The sequence below is a fragment of the Mytilus edulis genome, chromosome 4, assembly GCF_963676685.1.
Source record: "Mytilus edulis chromosome 4, xbMytEdul2.2, whole genome shotgun sequence".
In the NCBI taxonomy this organism is placed as follows: Eukaryota; Metazoa; Mollusca; class Bivalvia; order Mytilida; family Mytilidae; genus Mytilus; species Mytilus edulis.
This window is the reverse complement of record NC_092347.1, coordinates 32,155,188-32,173,746: the sequence shown is the minus strand read 5'-3', so window position 1 is coordinate 32,173,746 and position 18,559 is coordinate 32,155,188. Positions and strand designations below refer to the sequence as shown.

General features: G+C 31.5%; 1 protein-coding gene across 1 annotated transcript in view; it reads right to left on the bottom strand.

Annotated features, from left to right (window-relative positions):
- Positions 1–18,559, bottom strand: part of LOC139519466 (uncharacterized) — an 84,996-nt gene that overhangs the window by 13,124 nt on the left and 53,313 nt on the right. Inside the window, exons 33-46 of the mRNA XM_071311570.1 lie at positions 17,447–17,579; positions 16,595–16,789; positions 16,217–16,382; positions 15,685–15,752; positions 12,291–12,391; positions 11,763–11,909; positions 10,814–10,903; positions 10,084–10,190; positions 8,660–8,744; positions 7,412–7,558; positions 4,246–4,410; positions 3,764–3,862; positions 3,188–3,282; positions 2,752–2,899 (exon numbers count right to left, since the gene is read on the bottom strand). Coding sequence (XP_071167671.1) covers positions 2,752–2,899; positions 3,188–3,282; positions 3,764–3,862; positions 4,246–4,410; positions 7,412–7,558; positions 8,660–8,744; positions 10,084–10,190; positions 10,814–10,903; positions 11,763–11,909; positions 12,291–12,391; positions 15,685–15,752; positions 16,217–16,382; positions 16,595–16,789; positions 17,447–17,579 — 1,746 coding nt within the window. The remainder of the gene's footprint in view (positions 1–2,751; positions 2,900–3,187; positions 3,283–3,763; positions 3,863–4,245; positions 4,411–7,411; positions 7,559–8,659; positions 8,745–10,083; positions 10,191–10,813; positions 10,904–11,762; positions 11,910–12,290; positions 12,392–15,684; positions 15,753–16,216; positions 16,383–16,594; positions 16,790–17,446; positions 17,580–18,559) is intronic.

Sequence of the window (18,559 nt, the reverse complement as noted above, 5' to 3'; positions counted from 1 at the left end):
ATCTATAAATAGTTTATGGAAATATACTATTTGCACTATGATGTAGCTTTTTTATATGGTTATAAACATGAAAAGATCTCTCTTCAATAAAAAAAAATAAATGCAGTAATAAAAAAACATTGTGAGATACATTTGTACCACAATTTTTACTCATTAAAAATGGAGCATGTCATATTCCTAACTTTTTTAATTAAAAAATAAATCAATTCAGTAACAAATTGAAAAGCTCTTTCTTCTTAAAAGTATAGGTACAATGCTAATCGTTCCACAAATTTTACACGACAAATACTGGAGATTTCATTGACTCAATAAAAATAATTCAACAAATTCTGATAAAAAATTTAATGGTTCAAACTTATTTTAGAATGGTCGGGTTGTTGTCTCTTTGGCACATTCCCCATTTCCATTCTCAATTTTACTGATATTTCTAATAACAAGTATTTAGTAAAGTTTAAAATAGATTAGTGATGATATTTTCTTTAAAACCTGTATCATACTATTTGTTATTTTAATATGGTGGTTAGAGAGACAGGCTACAGTACTGCATAACAAAAGTTTGTCAAAATTCTTCAAAATTTAAATAAAATACAATTTTTTGTCTGTATAATCATTACAGTCTTCAAAATGAATCATCTGTCATTTATACTGTCCTTAAAAATCAATATCTGGGCTGTATGTGATACGGAGATTTCATTTTTTGATAAGAAAGGTACAAAAGTATGCAGGGTAGAAGCAAGATTTCTCCTGCTTGTAGAAGGCAATCAGTTCAACATGTCCAATTTGCCTTTTGATTTCATTGATTTATACAATTTTAAACTAGTGACGATTGTATTAGAATAGATAGTAAAAGATGGTGAATAAACAAAGATAAGGATTTATAGAATGAAACAGTTTTAGAAATTTTAATCATTGATGTGAAATACAAAGTGACAGAAAATATAAGACAAACTACAAAATGTGTGAGGTGCAGTAACTTACACCCAAATTTGTTGAAGACTGAAATTTACAAATGCAGTTCAAAATATCGACTTTTATGTTATCTGGAAGAAATTATTGCCTAAGTAACTGATGAATTTTAACAATTGTAATCCTGACTTAACTGGTTATTTATCCTTTCTCAATTTTATGTTTTTTGTGTGTAATTTGTATAATTCTGTTATTATACTTGCATGTACAAATTACATGTATATGTTCGGGATTGTTTTGACCAAAACATAGTCAGACATGCTTTTTCAATGAAAATTGTGACGTCACAATGCATTCTTAGTGCTATAAAACCAGGTTCAACCCACCATTTTCTACATTTGAAAATGCCTGTACCAAGTCAGGAATATAACAGTTGTTGTCCATTTGTTTTTGATGTGTTTTGTCATTTGATTTTGCCATGTGATTAGGGACTTTCTGATTTGATTTTCCTCTGAATTCAGTATTTTTGTGATTTTTACTTGTTTTCTTAATATATTGAGTGCCAATGAAAACGCAACACTTTTGTTTTTCAAAAAAATCTTATAATTTTTATTTAATTTATATTAGAACTTTGTATAGATGGTTGAAAATGACTTTTAAGACAATTGTCCACAACTTTATGGTTGAGTGATTTTTGGAACAAATGCGAAGTAAGGGTTATTTTGAACTGACATAAACGGAGTTCACCACTTTTCAACATACTCACCATTTTCACAATTTTGTTATTTAAAGCTTAGGTAATGTCATGAATTTTCCCACCCTTATTGTTAAGAAACTGCAATCAACATCTGAGTAAATGCCAGGACTTTCTGACAACCAGCGACATGCAGTTTTGGGCATGATCCATTGAAGCCTTTCACAGCATACAATTACGAGAAGACTGAAGTTGTAGCCTCTACAATAACCCAAATCATACACAAATTCAACCAAAATGAATCATTTAATGATAATCCACATTCCAGGGTACAAAAAGCAAGAAACGCTCAGCAAGACCGACACATTTAGTGTTTAACATATCCCATTTCGACTCTGATGGCTATCCAAAGGTCACGAGAGTTCAATGTTGGTCATGGTAGAACATTTGGAGCAATTTCAGTAAAGCACAATTTGTGTAAAAATAGTTAAAGAGCACCACAGTCTTTCCTCAGTGACATCTAAAAGGCTGTTTGGCGTAAACATCGAATTCTGTAGGCCAAAAATCATTCATTATGTACCAAAAGCGTCAGTGGTGGTTACATAGACATTTGGCGCCCGCCTTGGCCAAAAGTCATGCTTTTCGCCAGATTTTGGTCTAATCGAGCAAATTTTGCATCAGATTTGACATTGTCTAGATGATGAAAACCACCACCAATATCATAAAGTGAGCTTGAGTTTGCTTAGCAGGACAAGTGGAATAGAATTCCTCAGGATCACATTAAACGTCTGTGATGATCAATTCCACGGCGTTGTCTAGATTGCGCTGCACCACAGGGTTGTAACATTTTTTGTTAGGACTGTGAGTTGATGATTCGACATTTGGTGTTTTGTTTACCTATCGCGCCCGAAAGATCACAATGAAACATTTTTGTTTGATATGGATCTATTGTTAAAATTGTTAATTTTCAAGAACAATTTATTTTGAAAGATTATCATTTCTTATATAAATTTCATTTTTGAAAAACCAAGTGTTGCGTTTTCATTGACACTCAGTATAGTATGAAAACCCATGAGACAAGGATACTTTAATTGTTTATTTTCTTTTGAATAGCAAGAAGAACACAAATAATTTATTAATTTCAAACTTACAAGGTTATTGCAGTCTGGACAGGGTACACTGAAGTCATACCTCACACCATGGAACGATTCATTTATCAATGCTTCAAACACTTCATGAACCAAGAATAGAATATTCTCAGGACGTGGTCCCTGTACCTTCACAACCATTTCTGTGTCCCTAAATTTAGTAGTGGCTTTCAAATTTTCATTAAAAATAAACAAAAAAGATTTTGGAACTTTTAATTTTACCCTTGTAACTAATGTGAATTATATTTTACTGCTGAAACAATGCAGTGAATGCTTGGGATACTTATTAACAGTAGTACGTTGGTCCCCTGAAAAATTTCAAACCAATTTTCATTTTCAGTGATTAAACAGATAATTGTAAAGTGTATACTTATTAAAAATAAGTATAAATAAAATGAGTAGGCATTGTATATGAAAAAGTATAATATCAAAAACTTACTTATTTTGGTGAAGTAGAGCAATATGTTCATTCTTTCTGAGAAAAGATCCCCTCTTCCAAATAATAGCACTGTCTGAAAACTCTTGTAATCTCACCTAAAATAGATCAATGCAGTAAGTGTATATTAAGAAATCAAATAATCTATAAAAAAGTTCACATTAAAAAAATGGTTTGCAGCAGTCAAGGTTGTCAGATTAATCTTTTCTGAAAACTATTCTATTGGGTTTAAATTAAGATATCAGCTGACTGCTGTGGATTCATTTATTTTAGTGGATATCAATTTTGGTGGATTCAAGAAACATTGCATTTTTCTTGGATATTTAATTTCATGGTTTTGCCAAAGTCTGCCTACATGCCTATAAAACATTTGCATTTCGTTGATAATTTGAATTTGTGGTTTATCTTTAACCAAGAAACCGACAAAAATTTACCTCCCAAGAATAATAATGAATTAACAGTATAAAAACCATTTACAGTATATTTACCTGAGCTCTGTTGAAAAGGCCTGCAGGGAGGTATTCAAAGTGATACAACATCTTAGTTTCTTTGTAGTCTGAATCTTTACAGTGTATTTACCTGAGCTCTGTTGAAAAGACCTGCTGGGAGGTATTCAAAGTGATACAACATCTTAGTTTCTTTGTAGTCTGAATCCTTCTTGATCTCAGGCCAAGGAATCTACAGACACAAATTACAGAAATCAAAAATCATAAAAATCATACAATTATAGATAACAGACCGTTAAGCTGCAAACCTGAAGAAGAAACAAATATTCTTTTAAAACAGTACTCTCAGAATATTGAAAATAATAAAGAAAATGATATTCTCTAGAATTGAAATTTGGAAGATTTAGCTTATTCTTATTTTCAAAGCATTAAATATTTTTAAAACACAATTTCCTTTCTATTTGTGTAATATTCTCAATGATTAAACTAATGTTCAAGATAAGTTATATCCTTAACTCTAGTCTACAGTAATATTTTGTACTTTTATCAGGTTGATAATTTGACTGTTACAATGTATAACGTTACCACTAGTTATTAAAGTATGCTACAAAATACCTCAGGCTTTTTCTCTGGCAGAAGACAGGGAACTAAGTTGACTTTTTCATTGGTCAGTTTAAAGGTCAGGTCATACTCCTCGGTCAGCTGTAGTAACCAGAAGTGGATATCAATGGGATATCCTTTCCACACTTTTCCTATGTCTTCATGTTTCAGCTTTCCCTCCTGAAGTGTAAAAGTAACTTATTTTCAATAGCCTACAGGGCTCACACTACTTCAGAATTATAGGCAGAAGTGACTTCTCTTTTTAAAACTGATAGGGAGAAGTGGTGAGATTTAAAAGAGAAGTGCTCCTTTGCGGGCTGTGCTACAATGTTTGCATTTTACTATAGTATAAAGGGTCATATGTAAATAATGTTCTTTTTATATTGTTCAATTCATATCTGAGTATACAATTAAAATAACAGTTCAAATTCAAAGTTGTTTAAGTTAAGGGTTCTTATGAGAAACTACCAAGTTCAACTAAATATCTAGCACTAAAAGATTTTTTTTATCTCAAAAAGGTAAAGAAATTATAAAACATCAATTGCAATTTAATTAAAAACCATCTTGTGTATGAAATTCAGTGTTTTTCGTCAAAAGATATACAAATTTAAGCTGGGTCATAATATTACAACAAACCTAGGGTTACTATAAAACTGTTTAACTCATTGGGTCGTTCAGGAGGAGTGGAATCATTGCTTAACTCAACAGCAGCGTGAAGAACACTAAGATTTGTAATACATAACAATAGTATTTATTTCAGTCGTATTTTGACTCAGTTCTTCTTTCAATATAATAAACATCAAACACACATTCATCTTTCAACAAATAAAATAATAAATCAGGAGTCAATATAAATTGTAGTTGACAGCTCAAAGACTTGATTTAGAATGACATGTTGTTCTGCAGGCTCCTATTTATGTCTTTTGGCACTTACTATGACGTTAGAGTAAACATCTAATCGTTCAATCAAAAGCAACGTTTCTTACGTCTTTTGGCTTGAAACGTTCAAGAAGACAATCAGATTTTGTTATTCTTAAATAAAGAAACAATATTAAGTTGTCCTCACTTTGTCCTATTTGTCCGAATTATGTTTAAAAGCGTATGAAACTAAAAGGACATTTCTACATAATGCTATTTTTAAACGGACAGTAAATTCCTTTCTCGGTACGGCGTATGAACTTGGGTGTAATTTACATAACCTTATGCATTAGATATAAAGCTTAAATGAGATCAATGAAAACCCTGTTCTATCATTAATGAAAAGGGAGGCACAAACATAATAAATACGCAATTTACCTGCATTGATAAAGTGTTAACTTAAACAAATAATAAAATGAGATCGCAAAGTGAAAGTATAGAACGGTGTCATGGCAGATGTAAACAAGTTGAATCTCACGACGATATTTATCAAAATATGACGGGATAATCAAAGTATTTCATAGGTAAACATTACCAAGATATACATCAATCTAATTAAAAACCGATCTCTCATGGCTCCTGTTTCTGATATGTCGCGTGGGAGATCTAACGAAACCCGCTTTGAGGTCACATGTGAGTGACCTCGTAGGTGTGTCTTTTTCGACCAATGAAATTGAGTCTTCTACGATCTTGGAAGTTTAACGTAAGGCAAAGGGATGTAACTCATTTTAGTTACGACGAAATCGTCAGTCAAAATAATTCATAAACTTTTTTGATTGGCTTATTAATAGGTCGTCAACTCATTTGCATATCTTTATAAATTCATAACTTTTAGTTCACTCACATGTGACCTCAAAGCCGGTTTCGTTAGATCTCCCACGCGACATATCAGAAACAGGAGCGATGAGAGATCGGTTTTTAATTAGATTGGATATACATATAATACTGGCCCTTATCGCTTGCAAAGTACAAATAGTTTAAATCATGAAAGTCAATGCAAATTTATCAGTGTTTGTGCACTCTCGAGAAGTTGACCACCCGGAAATATTCAAATAAATATATGTCATATACAATAAATAATATGTTAAATAATAACAATAATAAGTCCAGATTTGTCACAATATATTGTAAGTACAATAGTCTCAGAGTTAAGCAACTTTAATCAATATTTTGAAACAATCCATATAAATTATTTGAATTATATACATCAATCAATTAGATGTAACAAAAAATGGAAATGCGTATGGAATGTTCAATTTTTCCTTTTGGGATCAATATTCTTCTGTCAGCTGTTCCATCCATGTGTCCATGGTTATTATTGTAAAAATACAGATTTCAGTCATAGCTGGTGAATGAAGTAACAAACTTATTTTGTTGCTGAAAGTTAGGTTGATGTACGTTTTTGAGTAACAAGCAGAGGACATGCCAGAAGTACATGAAGTGATAAAAAGTAGTTTTTTTATTTAAAAATAACCTGCTACACACTGTAAAGACAATGCTTCAACCTCTTTTCTTAAGAAAATGAATTGTTTATGTATGAATTGCTTTTAATTATCAATAAAAAATTGATGTTTTATCAACTTGCTAAAAATTGAAAATGTCCGATGACGTAAGCAACTGAAAGCGAGTATCGTAAATAAAAGGGCGACTTGTTTTCGCTTTTGGGGGTCGGGGAAAGCGAAGTGACGGTCGGGAAAGCGACTTCTTTGCCCAAGTCGCCTGGTAGCGTGAGCCCTGGCCTACTCTAAAGACCTCAGGTCTAACTTAACACCTAAAAGAGCCTATACTTGGGATCCTTTGATGTATGTTTAGCGCAAGAGAAACAAAACTCAATAGGTATTCATGAAATATGAACTCATCTAGATCTACATCAATATCCACAAGATAAAGCAATATTAACTAAACAATTACATTAGAGTTTGATGTCAAGCTAATTCAACAACTTTTGAGGAATTTGTATATTTCAACTTATTGGGACTTACAAATTTTATGATTATTTTTTTACCATATCCATTAAAAAATGCTTTTAAAATATTTTCTGCAATTCAGGAAACAGGGTTTATTTTTCTGGGTATTACAAATGACAAATAAATCATTTTATGCTCTGAAGATATATATACCACAGGCAACATATTTTTGAATTATGACTACCTCAACAAATGACTCTTTTTTTGACAAATCTTTAGCAATCAATATCAAAATCTATAGAGGTAAAATGATAAGGTGATATTATCCACTATCAGCTGCACATTTGTAAAAATACCTGAATAGGTGATTCTTTGACAGATACCACTTTGGCCATCACATCTACAATCCATTGAGGGTTTATCACCACTTTTGATTTTAGAACTTCATTAGAGAAATGTTGTACTGATCCTAGATCATGGAGAAACTGGACTGCCTGAGCAACCTAGAAAAGAAATCAATCCGAAATTCATACAGGAACCAAATCAAGACAAATCTGTTTCATGTTTGCTATTCAAAATGAAAATTAATAAATTAGTTATTGCAAAATTGAATTCTGTAAAGATACATGTAAAAACAAAGATAACAATCAGTGAAGAAACATAACATTACATACCACAGCCGCAAGCACATTAAAATAATAACACTTAGCAAATAAACAATTTCTGTGTAGATATTTGTAAAACTGAACGATGCATATATTTGTCTTAAATTTTAGTTGCAAACCAATATAATACCTATCTATTATTTAAAATGATCGGTGACATAAGTTTTCCAATGTTCCTCAGTCATTAATCAATTTGCAATATACAATAGAGAAAAAAAAAACTCCCAAGAGAGGGAGACCTGGTGCATAGACAGGGTAGGCAACTCCTGCTATACATGCATCATCTGCCATAAAAAATTTAAGTATGCAAGTTGCTGCACTTCTAATTGAATGAACTTGCACCTGGTTAAAAAAAGTATTTTTGTGTTTGCCTTATGTTGTGAAAAGCATTCAAACACAAAAAGAGACATTACAATAAAATTATTTGTTTCTTCCACCAATCCAACTCACATTTTATGACAGTTGTTTCTATCATCAACCTTAAACAAATGCAATTATGCTGTACAGGTTTGCTCATTGGCAAAGGCTGTCCAGTGACCAATATAGTTGTTAACTTCTATGGCATTTGTTCTCTTGTGAAGAGTTGTCTCATTGGCATTATTATACCACATCTTTTAATTCTTACAATTATTGAGGAAGAAATGAAACCTACTCCCAAAAACCAGTACCTGTTCATTTGGTGATTAGATATTTAAATTTTCAAAAAAATCATCCATGAATGATTGTTTATTCATAAGGAGGAACAATAGCTATTGTATAATAATTCTATTGGCCAATTCATGTTGCAAAAATTTAAATACACAAATGAACAGGTACTGATTCTGGGGAAAGTTTAGAAGAAAAAAAATAGACACTATTTTTCCTGCATTAATAGATTGCAATACTTAGTTCCAAATTTTTTATTGATTAGCTCAAGGAGCTACATTCATATATATTTACCTCTTCTTTCTCCACAATCCCAGAAATATTGGCCATTCTTTCTACTTCACTATATGCAATCAAATTCACATCTTCTTGTCTTTTCCTACAAATGATAACATTTCATCAAGAAACAGAAAAATAAAGTAATTTTTTATCATTACCCAAAATAAATGCTGTGGATTCATTATTATTAGTTAGATACCAATTAACGTGGATTTTGTGGCTATAGGTAAACCATTTAAATTTTCAATGAATGACAAATTTTCTATAGGCTTGTATGCAGACCTCTGCAAAACCACGAAATTAAATGTCTTCGAACATGCAAGCTTTCCTTTATCAACAAAAAATGCTACCCACGAAAATAAAGGAATTCACAGTATATGCAAAACTGAAAGGTATTTCATTTTCTTATCATAATTGTTTTCATATCTTTAAATGACACTACACTTTATAGGTTGTGAATTCAAATCCAACAAGTGGCAGATGCATTCTACTTTAATCTTACAGTTGATTGCATTGAGTGTAAAGGTCATATCTTTGGTTAGCTTGCTTGCTATAAGAATTATAAGGTAAGGTATACTACCCTCCTTTTGAAGTAGACCTAGTCCTAAAGATAGATAGATTGTTTATTGGACTTGTCTATTCTTAAAAGAGGGTAGATTACCTAATCTAATATATAATGACCTCACGGTTCAGCTAGCAAGCAAGCTAAGCAAAGTTATTACTTTTACCTACACACTCAATGAAATCTGCTGTAACTTGCCTAGAATTGCCAGTTTTCCTGACAAAAGTCATGCATGGTGCTCTCTCTGGGCACATCTGCTTCCTCAACCAATAAAAATAGGCAGCCAAAACATAGACAATAGTTCTGAAAGTGGCCTTAAACACCAAATGATAATAATCAATTAATGTTAACTTTATACATTTAGTTAAACTCCCTCATCTCGTTAAGAAATTGTAATTAATTTTTATATAAAATGATTACTTTTACATTTCAACATAATTGCTACACAAGATAGGGTGACACATTCTCAACTCAACGCCATACAAAAAATGGATTGCTATATATGTAGTGATTAATTGATTGTGTTTAATGACCCTTTCAGCACTATCAGCTACAACAAGGCTGACATCTTTTATTGGTGGAGGAAATTTTAGCATAAATACCCAAAGAAAACAGCTGACCTTTGGCAAGAAAACTGCCAATCCTAGTAAAATTATATTGTATTGTAATTCACAACCTCAGTGTTGACAGACTAGTAATACAGTAGATGAAATAATATGACCACTAGACTACAGAGGCAATGATGGCATATATTAAAGTGATACCAAGTGTGCCTTTGAGTGATCTGGTTTTTGAGCTTAAAAAATTAAAAATTCAAAAAAGAATATGTATAGGGTACAGTTGTTATGCCAGTGGTAATAATTTGCAATCATTATACCTTAAAATAATATTTTCCATATCTAGATAGGCTGCAGGAATCTTTTCTCCCATGTAGTCTTGTTTCAAGGTCACTTTAAGTAGGCTAGATTTTAACTCTTCTATTCCCTGTAAAAAAATCAAATGTGTCTATATAAAGTGCAGTTTAACCTATGCAGACATTTAAAATTAACATTAATTTCTATGTCATTTGTGTGTATATTTTTAGTTACAAGAGTGTGCTGCAAAACAGGGTCACTTTTTCATGCCCTGCTGGTTAAAATAGGGTCCCTATGGTGAGAACAGGATCTTTTTTTGAACACAGTATGTTTCTACAGCAGGATCACTTATTTAACTGTTTATAAAACAGAGATTTTTTTAATAAGACACAGTCTAGAACCTTTGTCTAGAACAGGAACTAGAATAGGGTCTAGAACATATAGGTCTCTGTCTAGAACAGGGTATACATTTTCTGGGTGTGTCTAATACAGGGTGAACATTTTCTGAGTGTGTCTAGAACAGGGTATGTTTTTCAATATTTCTGTTAGAACAGGGTATGATTTGGCAAGTGCTGTGAGCACAGTTAAACCCAAAAAGATAGTCAGTAACCCCCACCCCCCTGGGGGATGGACACCATTTTTGAAAACAAGAAATAAGCAGGGGAGAGATAAAAAGTGTTCAAAATCAGATGTTATGTTTTTATAGGGAAAAATTGAAGATTGGATCAAAGTGTAGGTAATTGTTTGACCTACCTGTCCAGTGAAAGAACTGACAAAGAAAAAACCCTCAATCTGTGGATAGGTAGCCATCATTTCTTCCATAGGGATTTCTGCTTTTGGAACCTGTGTTAAACAAAACATTTTTTAACTACTTAATACTGTGTCAGTACTTTAATTTATGGCTATCAATTTTCATGGTTTAAGCAAAAGTTATTATTCAAGGGCTCTTTAATTAGTGGTTCCAAATTTTCTGAAGAAATAATTAGAAACAAATGATTTTGAAAGTAATCATTTGTTCATTTATATTGATTTGTAAGATATTGCAAAATAATGTGTTAATTTTCACTCACTTGTTCGTCTATCATTACTGAAAACATTCATCAATTTAATTTCCAATTAAATAATTGCGTTTATTCATCTATGCTTATGAATTGTCTTGATTGAAGGAAATTGCAAAATAAATATTTTGATTGTAGCACACATGTCACATAAGAGATGGATAGTGAGCACTTAAATTTGTTGATAAAACATTCATGAAAACCACGAAAATTTGAAACCCCATGAATTAAATATTTTCTAAATAACACTGATATCATTTATGCCAAAAAAAGACAATCAAATACAGAAAATAAAATATTGTTGTTCAAATTTACCTGCTTAGTAAATAATTTTTAATTTGGATTGATTGATTGATTGTTGGTTGCTTTGGAAACATCTTTTATAGTGATTTTTTTTATTCAGTCAGTTAGTTGGTGTATAATAAGTAGTAGTAACCGAACAATTGTCAATTTCATATAATAGGATATCGCTCTGATTATCTACATTTATATAGTAACTTTTGAAAATGATTCATTAAGAAGAAAATACATTCAGTAAACAAGGTATATGGTGCAAATAAATATTTATGACTTGGTGCCAAGGGCATTGCTATCCCTCAAGGTCTGTCAAGGATTAAGCCCAGTCGTAAATCTGAAATGCATACCTGGTCCATGTGTGTCCCAACTATAAAGATTGGTGCCTTGCTGGCATGAACACTGATAGAACTGAGCCAGAAATTGAGTCCTGCATGTTCTTGTCCAAGTCTCACATTCCACAGCAAGAGGTAAACAGCTCTGTCCGACAGGAAAAACTGTGAAAAATTAATAAATATTTCGTTCTTCATTGCAAGATGATTTTCTTATTCTGTTTTAAAACTTCATCCATAGAAGTACTTGTGTATGTAATTCTTACTGTATTTGGTAGACAAGATATTTATCCTTATCTTGGTTTTTAAATTCAAAGTATTGTAAATTATTTTGGTTGGTACCAATTTTTGGGGATTGAGGAATAATTAAGGTTTTGTTGAAATTTAATTTTTATACTTTGCAAAAGTCAGCATCCATTCCCACTTCCTTGAACAATTAAATTCTTTGTTTACCCATGAAATCCTAAAAAAAAATGATACCTCAAGAATGATAATGAATGCGTATTTGATAAAAATGAAATACAATTTTTGACATATGTTAAATACCTGGTGGGTATTGTAGTAAACTGTCTGTCCAGCAAAGTCCCACACACTGTATTGTACTTTTTCTCCATCATGGTTAACAGTCCAGGTACAGATATCAATACCTATAGTATCAAATTAATAAATACTTAACTATATGCATTTTGTTAAAGCTTTATCAATGTACCATTAGGATAGCAATTAAAAGGACATTATAGGATTAAAGACATTTTTTCTAGAGGTTATTGATGTGTAAACCGGGGCGATTAACTCACAAACTGAATAAAATTTTATGTCAAGTTTGTGAGTAAGAGACCCGGTTTACACATCAATAACCTCTAGAAACCAGATGCTCCGCAGGGTGCAGCTTTATACGACCGCAGAGGTTGAACCCTGAACGGTTGGGGCAAGTATGGACACAACATTCAAGCTGGATTCAGCTCTAAATTTGGATTGTGATTAAATAGTTGACACAGCATAGGTTTCTGACACAGAATGAATGTGGTCTAATGAACTTAAAATATTTTTTTGCCTTTGAGCAAATCACTATGCAGTTGAATATTAATCCTCTCAAAAAAATGTTTGAAGAATTTTTTTTTTTTTTTTTATGAAATCTGAAATGAGACAAGTTTACCCCCCCCCCCCCCCCCCACCAATTTTTTTTCACATCCCCCTTTCCCTTTTTCCAAAACTGGTCTCAATTCAAATTTCTAATGGAGATTGCAACAATAACTACTCATTTAAATACATCATAAAATATTAAAATGTAAAATAAAGTGCTTGTTATCACTGAATGGTAAAGATTGTTTTTAATTTATCAGTTGGTAGTAAAAGTGAATATACATTGTATATTGTATAAAACAATGATTTAAGTTGATTCAACTACTAATCTGGACAAAGAAAGATAACTCCAATTGAAAATTTCTTGCTATTGCACAATATTGTGCAATTAGATATTTCTTGCTATTGTGCAATACTGTGCAATTGAAAATATTTGCTATTACACAATACTGTGCAATTGAAGATTTCTTGCGTATTGTGCAATTGAAAATTTCTTGCTATTGCACAATACTGTGCAATTGAAGATTTCTTGCTATTGTTGAATACTGTGCAATTGAAAATTTCTTGCTATTGCACAATACTTAATATAATAATTTTGGATCCTGATTTGAATCAACTTGAAAACTGGGCCCATAATCAAAAATCTAAGTACATGTTTAGATTCAGTATATAAAAAAAGCTCAAGAATTCAATTTTTGTTAAAATCAAACTTAGTTTAATTTTGGACTCTTTGGACTATGTAGACCAATTTGAAAACAGGACCAAAAATTAAGAATGTAGATACACAGTTAGATTTGGCATATCAAAGAACCCCAATTATTCAATTTTTGATGAAATCAAACAGTTTAATTTTGGACCCTGATTTGGACCAACTTGAAAACTGGGCCAATAATCAAAAATCTAAGTACATTTTTAGATTCAGCATATCAAAGAACCCTAAGGATTCAATTTTTGTTAAAATCAAACTAAGTTTAATTTTGGACCCTTTGGACCTTAATGTAGACCAATTTGAAAACGGGACCAAAAATTATGAATCTACATACACAGTTAGATTCGGCATATCAAAGAACCCCAATTATTCAATTATTGATGAAATCAAACAAAGTTCAATTTTGGACCCTTTGGGCCCCTTATTCCTAAACTGTTGGGACCAAAACTTCCAAAATCAAACCCAACCTTCTTTTTATGGTCATAAACCTTGTGTTTAAATTTCATAGATTTCTAATTTCTTATACTAAAGTTATGGTGCGAAAACCAAAAATAATGCTTATTTGGGCCCCTTTTTGGCCCCTAATTCCTAAACTGTTGGGACCAAAACTCCCAAAATCAATCCCAACCTTCCTTTTGTGGTCATAAACCTTGTGTTTAAATTTCATTGATTTCTTTTTACTTATACTAAAGTTATTGTGCGAAAACCAAGAATAATGCTTATTTGGGACCTTTTTTGGCCCCTAATTCCTAAACTGTTGGAACCAAAACTCCCAAAATCAATCCCAACCTTCCTTTTGTGGTCATAAACCTTGTGTCAAAATTTCATAGATTTCTAATTGCTTAAACTAAAGTTATAGTGCGAAAACCAAGAAAATGCTTATTTGGGCCCTTTTTGGCCCCTAATTCCTAAAATGTTGGGACCAAAACTCCCAAAATCAATCCCAACCTTCCTTTTGTGGTCATAAACCTTGTGTTAAAATTTCATAGATTTCTATTCACTTTTACTAAAGTTAGAGTGCGAAAACTAAAAGTATTCGGACGACGACGCAGACGACGACGCCAACATCATACCAATATACGACAAAAAAATTTTCAATTTTTGCGGTCGTATAATAATGTGTTTAATCCTTATAATTCTTCAGCCAAACATACACGATTATCAATTTACATTATTTGTTTGATGGCTGCTATATTTACCATCAAAAGCACAATGGCATGTCGTAACTAAGGAGTACGCCGCCATTTTGACTTTCTTAAAACAATAAATGTCCGACAAATGCAACAGAATCTAAAATGAAATAGCACCTACCTCAAAAAACTTCATTTTAATTAAATATTATCCTAATTTGAAGCGTACACGTAACGAAATAGTCTTTCACTTGAACATTTTCATTCATATGATGTCGTGTTTTGCCATGACGTAAATTCGCCAAATCCTTCATGAAATTTCGCGGAATTTTATTTAAATTGATTTTTTTATATTTTCGAAGCTTTTGTGCATTTATTTTATTTCTTGTTTCGTTATATATACATTAGAAAAGAAACAACTGTTATGCAATTATTGCATAATCTCAATTTGCTGAAAATCCCAGTATCCCTGCAAGAATGTGTATCGCGCATGAATAGATTACGAAAGTAGTTTCGGAAACATGGTTTATCGAAGTGTAAACCAAGAGAAAAATTCTAATTGACCAATCCAATTCAAGTATTTATAGATATATATGCAAATGATATAAGAATTATTTTGATTTAAATCATTTCCTTCTGAAACTATATCTCCATTGCTTTTACATATCTGCAAATTTACAAATTGACTGTACATTAAATACTTGTAACTTTTTGATACATTTTTATTTGAAAATAGCAGAATCTTTGCCCTAGACATCATAATTATTATTTTGAAATAAAAATGGATGCTATCAACTAACTAGATTTAACATTATGTAGAGGCAAAAGGAAAATTTACATTATAAAGAGAGCTATTAAGTTGAGGAAATACTGTACATGTACAATTATTAACATCACATTTTTTGGACAAAATATTTACTCCATATTAATTCGTAAAAACATGATATATATTTTCGTATGTTATCCTTATATCTTTATACCAACTTAGGTATTCATCATTTGAAAATAATACACATACCATCAGTTATAGCCTGTGCTCCTGTCAGACTTGTCTGGAACTCATTCGTCATCAATGCTTTAGCCAAACTAAAATATACAAAATATGTTAAACCTAAGTTGAAGCTATTGACTTTTGATATCTCTAACTAATCATTTAAAGACAAGGCAATACAATTTAAAGAAATCATTCATAAAGGCAACATTCTAAAATCTTGAGGCAACCTTTATCAAAAAATTTTTCATAAAAAAAGCTATAGCAGTTAGTAAAACTGAATTGAATTTTAAACTGCTACTTATATACATGCACTATTAAAATATACAAAAATATTTCTGCAAATACATTGAAAATAGAAAATAGATGAAAACAATAAACTTTATATTGGCAAAGGAATTTTGTTGTATAAAATATTTTCCAACAAAAATATCAATATTGTGCTTGCTTAATTGCATAAAAAGCAAATACTATTGTTGTTTAATTTCAAATGTTTCAACGTATTTTATCATTGATAACAATTGAACTTTTAAACCCATTTTTCAAAGTTGACAGTTACCTTGTTTTTCCAGCACCACCTAATCCTACGAACATTAACTTTGTCCTTTTACACTCCACTGATCCTGTCATTAATCTACGTAGGTAGGCATATATAGTATTGAATCCTCTGTCACGGATCTCTTTGGGAGGTGTCTTCAATAATGTACAGTAGGAAAGGTCTAACCCTGTAGAATAAGTAAAAAGAAAACTTCAATGGTTTAAAATACATTATTTTAGTCAAATATGTCAATACTGGGATCAGAAAAATTTAGAAAAGATGTACATATAAAATTGTAAGGACAACAGATTATTATTACAATGTATATGCCAATCAAACTTTTTAGTAAAAGCATGCTGACCAACAAATGAAAGTAGGTTGGGAGCGTATTTTACTTACTTTTGAGTGGCAGCATGCCACACTGGCCAGCCACTGACAACATATTTGGGTTGTATGATAAGACTAATGTTTCTAAATTGCTGAGTTTTTCAATGCCTTCAGGTACATGGACAATGCCTTGGTATTGTAAGTTCAGATATCTCAGATTGGTCAATTCAAAAATCTCCTCTGGAAATCCACTGGGAGCATCATCCTCTGTTAAAATAAATATAATGACATTTCATGCTTATTTTTAAATAAATACTGTAAATTAAGAAATTGTTGCGTGCATTTATGATCATGATTATTGCAATTTTGTCATTTTAGACTTAAACACAATTTAAAGTTTTGTGATATTGAGAAAAAATTCAAAATATGAGTTTATAAATTATTGCGAATATAATCCTTTTGCATTTTTGCATTAGTATAACACATCCCAATAATTTCTGAATTAACAGTATGAGATACAACTGGAATATGTGCCCATTGGACAACATGCAGGCCTCTTCCATTGTAACATTTCCATGTTCAGTGAAGCAACAAATTGAGGTCAAATCAAAATTTTGGCATGTTTTTTTTTTTACTATTATGTCATCATGACCATATGTACATGTACTAAGTTTCAAGTTGCTGTGACTTCAACTTCATGGTTAACTACATGAACTACTTGAAATGGGAGGGTAGTTAAAATACAAAAATGTAATGCCTCCTCATTATCATATATAGTTGGGGCCTTTAAAAATTAAGAAATTCACTTTGGTGCAATGAACACAGTTGAAAAATTTGTTTATTTAATTCAGATCAAATTTTGAATCCTTGATGACCTTGTTGATATATTTACAATTAACCTCAAGGTCATTTTGAAATTCTCACCAGGGGGTTCTTTTCCTTTGTATCCGAATCTTGGGAATATGTTGAATAATGTAGCATTCACATTGCCCATCTCTTTATGGTCAAGGACGTTGTTAGCATCAAGGTCAAAATTCTGAAACAGCTTCTCTTTGTCCTAAGAAACAAATATACATTGGCCTGAAATTATTCATTAATCAGAAAAGAATTCAGTTTAAAAATTGTAAGAATTCAAGAACCTTCGTGAGCATGCCCACATAACCCAACACCCCTAATTTTTCAATGGGCAAACAAAATATCAACAGATCTGAGTTTTATTGTGTTGATTCAAAGAAGTTGGGGTAACAAACTGTTGCAACAGTAAATTAAAGGGAAACTTCGCAAAAAAAATCAAAAATTGATATTATGTCCATTCTATATAGAAATGCTCAAATTTATAGATATTAAAGTTTTATTCCGCTAGATAAGAGATCACCATCGATTTTAAATTTAGAGTATCAATTCTCTGCGTTCCGCCATTTTGTCGTCTTCCCCGATTAAAAATCATGATATGTCTATAAATCACAAAGGACCAAAACTACAGTAACCGATGTAGTCGTAATTGCGTGTCGATATCTTGTCAATCGTACGGTTGTTTTATCTGACAAACTAACTTGATACGGAATATGTTCTTATTTTTTTTAAATAACCATAGTCTGTTATTTTTAAACTGTTAATATTGGAATTAGTTAAAAAGTCAAAGTTTAAATCATAAATAAGTGTTCCATGAAAACTTTTTTCGTAAATCTAATTCGTTTATAATTCTGTAAAGTAATAAATTTTATTCAAATAAATTTGGATCTTCCCTCATCTGATCACCAGCATGACTAAAGGTATTACTCCCAAAGGTATTGTGAGGGGTGTGAGGTGACACGTCCAGGTATTCAAGCGATTTCCTGTCGGGCTTGCAAGTTCATGCATCGTTTCACTTCTGTAGGTATTGATCAGTGTACACGGCCGATAACTTATAACTCTCCATTTTGAACTATCAGGTGTATAATATACATCTCTGTCTTGCATGTCCGAAAGTGATATAATATATATACTAGTCATTATTAAACTCATACGCTTGTTTATAAATAACATTACTGGTGTAAA